The sequence below is a fragment of the Athene cunicularia genome (assembly GCF_003259725.1).
Source record: "Athene cunicularia isolate RWA chromosome 5 unlocalized genomic scaffold, athCun1 chr5_part1, whole genome shotgun sequence".
Classification (NCBI taxonomy): domain Eukaryota; kingdom Metazoa; phylum Chordata; class Aves; order Strigiformes; family Strigidae; genus Athene; species Athene cunicularia.
The window spans coordinates 32,362,595-32,368,970 of record NW_020799101.1 but is presented as its reverse complement, the minus strand read 5'-3'; the positions used below and the strand labels follow the sequence as shown (position 1 = coordinate 32,368,970).

General features: G+C 35.1%; 1 protein-coding gene across 1 annotated transcript; it reads left to right on the top strand.

The window, feature by feature from the left end:
* Positions 1–6: 6 nt before the first annotated feature.
* On the top strand, positions 7–1,638 carry GJD2 (gap junction protein delta 2). The gene has a single exon (XM_026850095.1). The coding sequence runs from the start codon at positions 24–26 to the stop codon at positions 570–572; it is 549 nt and encodes a 182-aa protein (XP_026705896.1). The 5' UTR covers positions 7–23; the 3' UTR covers positions 573–1,638.
* The last annotated feature ends 4,738 nt before the right edge of the window (positions 1,639–6,376 follow it).

The following is a 6,376-nucleotide window of genomic DNA, read 5'->3' as shown; positions in this document are numbered from 1 at the left end:
CCTTGGAGAGGGACCAGGATTCAATGAAGCGTGAGGATGGTAAGAAAATCAAGAACACGATTGTCAATGGGGTGCTGCAGAACACAGAGAACTCCACCAAAGAGGCAGAACCAGACTGCCTAGAAGTGAAAGAAATCCCCAACCCTGCTATCAGAACTACAAAGTCAAAGATGAGGAGGCAAGAAGGCATTTCTCGATTTTATATCATCCAAGTGGTCTTTCGAAATGCCCTAGAGATTGGATTCTTAGTGGGGCAGTATTTTCTGTATGGATTCAATGTCCCTTCCATGTACGAATGTGACAGATACCCTTGCATTAAAGAAGTAGAGTGCTATGTGTCTAGACCCACTGAGAAGACTGTGTTCTTGGTATTCATGTTTGCTGTCAGTGGGATTTGTGTGGTGCTCAATTTGGCAGAACTGAACCACTTGGGCTGGAGAAAGATCAAAATGGCAGTGAGAGGAGTACAGGCAAAAAGGAAATCCATATATGAAATCAGAAATAAGGACCTGCCAAGAATGAGCATGCCTAACTTTGGCAGGACTCAGTCAAGTGACTCAGCTTATGTGTGAGGCTGTGACAGAACTGAAACACTGTGCCAGGTGGAACAGACCCAGATACCATTAGAGAAAGGTACATTGCTTAGGCAAGCATTTTATCAAACCACCAAGAAAGCCATTAAGGTATTGGATCTGCACTTACTGAACTAGCTGCGAAATGCAGTGCTATGTAAAAGACTGAAAAACCAGCTATAAAACCATGCTTGATCTAGCCTTACAGCACAGCTACTACTATTCCTACTTTTCTTTCTAATGATCGGGTGTTATCTGTCGGTGGAGCGGCTTTTTGGTCCTCATTAGGATAAGTTTACAGTTTGGATTGTCTGACTAATTGTTGTAAACATGTAGAATGTTCATATTAAAAATCTGCAAGGATACTCTATACGGGGTGGGACGGGGTGGGGGAAAATGTTGCAATGTGCAGTTGTAAGCATGTTTTAAAAGGAGGGTAATTGCACCGTAAGGAACCTGACCACAGCTCATTCAGGATATCTGCGTTCATCTATCTCACAGATGTCTTATATTATTTCGCTTGTCTAAATCACAGAGTTTATTCCTGGTGTGTATTACTAGCTATTTTCTATCATAGTTTGTGCATCAATTAGTTGTGCTAAACAATAAATGCTGAATATAAATTTTTTTTGTTTGCCTGTCCACACACACACACACACACACACCAGAGACCTTAATCTTCTTACATTAGTTGTGATCTGCAAAATATATCAGTACATTTCAGTTCATTCCCTAGTATGTGCATGAATAAAATGGAGATGGTTCATGCCAGCCAAGTTATGTATTTACCTACAGTCAACTATGATGACACACATACCAAAGGAACAGAGTTCATTGCTTTTAACTGTGAATATATCACCTTCTCTCTGCTCTTATTTATATAAGTGCCATACTTGAAACATCTAACTCTGTACTTAGTCAAAAGGTTGTCTTGGGATACCAGCTGGAATAAAGTGATTTTATACTCTCCTCTGTTTATTTTATGCTATTTGTTTAGTCATCGCTATGGTGTAAAAAGCAGCTAAAATCTCTATTGATAAATAAAGTACTTGCCTTTTTTTTGTAAGACAGAGAGATTTGTTCTTCTTTATTACTGTATACAATTGTAGAAACGTACAGGGTCAAAATAATTGACTTACAACAATTATTCTTCAGGGTTTAAAGTGTCTTCTTGATATTCTAAACTCCAAGTGACAAAACCTGGGAAATCAGGACTACTCGTTATGTCTGTTTTCCTCCTTAAGCAAGATTTCTCTGTCATTAAACCTGATCCAAAGCCCACTGACACCAACAGCTTGCTTTCTGCTGACACTAAGGGCAACACAGTTGGCCGCCAAGGTCACTTTGGGAACAGCCAGAATATATTTACCTGTAAATGAAACAATTGCAGCTTTTCATCAGGGAATCCAAATAACCTCAGCTTTTCTGCCTTACAGCCAGTTCAAGAAATACACTGTCCATGTCCCATCAACTTACTGATAAGCCACTGGGGCAGTCACAAATAAATCTTAACAGCAACCATTTTAATACAGGATACTAAGTTTTATTTAAGGATCTTTTCTCTTATTTTCACTGAATTAAACAGAAAATATCCCACTGGAAACAGTAGGAGTTGGATCAGGACTAAAAAATGATACAAGTGCATTCATAATTAAATAGTATCTGCTCTTTAACGAAAAGGGCCAAAATGGTGCTGGAAATTGTGGGGATACTTTATAACATAAGAATGCGACAGGGGCTCAGAGTCACAAGCGAGCTCTTGGTTGTATTTTATTTCAAGCCTTAAAACTGATCTTATTGAGTTTTGGCTTGTAGATAATGTATATAAATCTTCTCTTCTTGGCTTACAGTAAATACCTTAACGTTCCATTCTTATGGTTTGTCAGCATTGTCACAAAAAAGATGTCAGTTAATTCTTAGTCTATTCATTATCACTTTCATCTGTGGTCTTTTTTTCTTCCACTGTGAAACATAAAAGGACTTTGAGATGTGTCATGTGTTTAAATATTTTAAAAATATTTTTCCTTATGTATAAAATGAACAGTTTTTCTGACTTGATTATAGAAACCTATAAAGATGGATTTCTCAAACGATTCTTTGAGATATAAATGCACACTGATATTGCTAGTTTACTGCATGCTCACTGGAAACCGCGTTATTTTTAGAAGGACAACATGGCAGCTAAACTCTCCATCTGCGATATAACAAGCTTCTGAAGATTATTATTTGACACAGAAATCTAAGTCTGAGTTTCATTTTACAGAGTCTTGGGATGGTTTTCAAAATCTTCTGAATAGATATCGAAAGGAAAAAATGTTGTTTGACAGTCGTAAGCGTTGCTTTAATGTTGAAGAAATGGGATATTGTGTGCAAAGGGCTTGATCCAGAGCCAATTAAAGTAGAAGGAAAAAACCTCATCCTGAATTCACTGGGCTTTGGTTCAGGTTCAGCATAATTTCCTGTTATGCAGAAGTCCTAATGCAAGTTATTTCCAGTGGTTGCATAGCAGTGTTCGGTCAAACTCTACTGAAGTGCATGATTTGAAAGCTGTAAGGTTTTAATAACTTCAAATTCTTTAGGTAAGACCAATAAAGTATTTGTTTATAATAGTCAATGCCAATGACTCAATTAAATTATTTTGATGCAGTTGCACGTTTTGTGCTTCAGGAAGTTGGGATTCTTCAGATAATTTTCCTAAGAGAAATATATCAGGAAATGCAAATGTTAATTTATGCAACAGGAGCGTGATAAAGTAGAGAAAGACTTATATTTTGATTAACAGAAATGCCATCCTCCATAATTACACTAAATAGAATATGACTTTTCATATTTCAGAAGAGAAATGAAATGGTGCCAGGAGATCTGTTGTTCTAATCTTCCTTTTCAGTTGTTCCTTTTCATTTCTTACCAGCTACTTGTTTGCCATGGACAAGAGAAATATTGCAAACTCTTTTTTTGTCAGTGTATCAGGTGAGAGTCATATGATTAATGCTAATAGACCGTTTGCATGAAAGCTCAGTATTTATTTACAGAAAACGTGCTTTAAAATTGTCACAGCAGTGGAAAAGTGTGTTAACTGAACAGAACTGAATGAACATGAAGCTGAAGGGCACATTACTGGCCACTTAGGTGTTGCTCCTGCCTCAGTGAAATAAATTAGTCTTGTGATTGACAGCTATGGAAGAATCAGACATTAAATATGAAAATTGAGTTCACATTTGCTTTATTCATTGTATACCCTGTTTTGTACTGGTTGACAACACTGTATGTCATCATACACACAAACATAAAAAAACCATAAAATTATGTTCCATAAAAATTATGGAAAACTGCAATAGAATTTAATAGACTATTTGTTCTGTGGAATTTTAAAGTTTACACAAAATAATGATATTATTTCATTTTTACATAGGTTTGATCTTGTGCTTCTCAAACCTGTGTGAATTTCAAAAACTATTTACATAGTGGGTTTGAACAATTTCACTAGGTATGTGTAAATTGCAATGAGATTCTATAAAAAGTGGGTTTTTAAAATAGGATTTTTTTTTTAAATAATGGAAACTAGCTACATGGGGTAGCTGAATACGCTCTTCACATAAATAGTTCAGTCTTAGAGACCATTGGCTTTGAAGAAATATAAGGCTTTTCATCTTTCTTAAGGGAAATCTGAAGAGCAAAGAGATAGCTGAGATGAATGAATCACAGAAGCGGTGAAAATGATTTTAATTTATTTTATGTAGAGAAGTCAGAAACACTCAGAAACTCCAAAGTGGTCTCAGTGCTTGTCCTGCATTATATCTAATAGGATAGGACAGAGCTGCTGCTATGTAGAACCATAGGAAAAGATGTACATGAATTGTTAAGGTTCAATGTGAGGAAGAAGTATTTTCATCCACATCTAAAAGAATACATTTCTTGTAGGGCAAGAGGATGGACCAAATGGACATTGTCCCTGCATCCTTCTGGCTTTTTTTTTTTTTTTTTTTTTTTTTCTGTGAGTCCAAGTCAATTCTGAGCCAGGGGAAAACTCGGTTCCATTATTTCATGAGATTAACAGGAGAGATGACACTATTTCTGTATCGCACACCCATCCCTGGACATTTTGGAATACTTTTCCCAGAAATTCTCTTATTGTAAGCTTTCAGAAAATATACTATGTTAGTATCCACTACTAATACCAGATTCTAAACTCTACCATCCTCTCAATGAAACTCTGATAATATCTCTGGTGAATAAAAGTTGCACTAGGATGTACTTCATGCTATGTCTATTAAAAGGTACTAAAGAAATCATTCAGGAGTCAGCAGCCCATGAAATAAGTGCAGATATGTAGAATTCCATAGCACTGTATTAATAATAAATTATACATATATGTGTGAATATATGTATCTCTAAATATATGCAAAATTGTTAAAAGATTTTTACCTAAATTATATTACTGCGTTACAGATTGAATTTCAGAGATGGATACAGAAGTTGTCACATATCCAAAGACAGTTAAAAACTGTGCAAGTAATGAATAGGCATGTATTCTTACAACTATGTGCAATGAGCTGACCAGATATTTAACTTGCAAAAAACCCCAACAATCACCCTTTTCTTGTGAAATTCTGGGGCTATGGTCTACACTAGCTGCTTTAGCAAGTTTAACTGATCAGGTGTGTAACTAAGTTATAGCTAAAAAGAGGCTTGCCTTCATTGAATTAAAATATATCCTTTTTTTTTTTTTTTTTTAAACCCACATATACAATGACTCTGATTTCCCTGCAAAGTGAGAATCTCTCTTGTATTCAACAGAATGTGAAAGTAAGGTAATTTTCTACTAATCTATCTCTTTGTGTGTATGCGGTGTGGCTAGAAAGGACAGAAAGAGGTTATCAGTACCTGGAGAATAATTAATACATCCTAAAGTGATTAAACAATTCTGGACTTTTAGTTTCTCTTATTGAAAGAAGCATTTGCTCCATATGATTTCCCTATATATTTCATGGTACATAATTAAATGTAACTTTCATTTCTGAAACATTAAATAAAGTTTTTGACTCAGTCATGATCAATGTTTTCATATTTTTTTCCCAGAGAAAGGTCAAAAGATTACTGATTGAAATTGACTCAGTGTCTATTTTCGAAAAGTGTTATTGACAGTTAATCTTATATTTTAAATCTGTTAACAAAATATTTTTTTAGAGGAGCAGTAAAGTAAATAATTATTTGCACCAGCAAAGCAGTATTGCCTCTGGTAGAGATGGTTTCCTTTTCAGTGACAAGCTTTATTTGTCAAATCTATAAGTTGTTTCTTTGTGGGCTTTTTTTTTTTTTTTTTCCTTAACATTGATCAATGATTTTATAAGATATTAGAATTACAGGTTGTGAGGAGATAAGATTAAGGAATGTATATAGCAGCAGAATTGGGAAAAATTGGGATTTGTAGCTACTAAGGAAAAACAGGTGAACTATGGACTTACGCAGTTTTGGGATAGAAACATGTTCAGAACACATTAATAAACAAATTTCCAAGATTCCTTTAATTATCTCTTTTGTAAGCAAAACAATTCCAGAAATTATTTACAAATATTGTCCAGCTTTTCTTTGAAGAATCTAAATGGTACATTACGCTGTCCAAAGCCATCACGAATCCTAATGTCCCTAGCTTCCCCCTTAGCTTTAGTGAATTTGACATATCTGGAGGTTTTTTTGAAATGCACCACATTCTTCATCACTGGTCTGGAATGAAAACTATTTTACCATCAGAAAATTTACCCATCAAAAGCAGATGGTACTTGACAGACTTAGATGGAGCTATC

Coding starts and splice junctions, on each gene's coding strand:
- GJD2 (XM_026850095.1), top strand. CDS start 24: ATGAAGCGTGAGGATGGTAAGAAAATCAAGAACACGATTGTCAATGGG.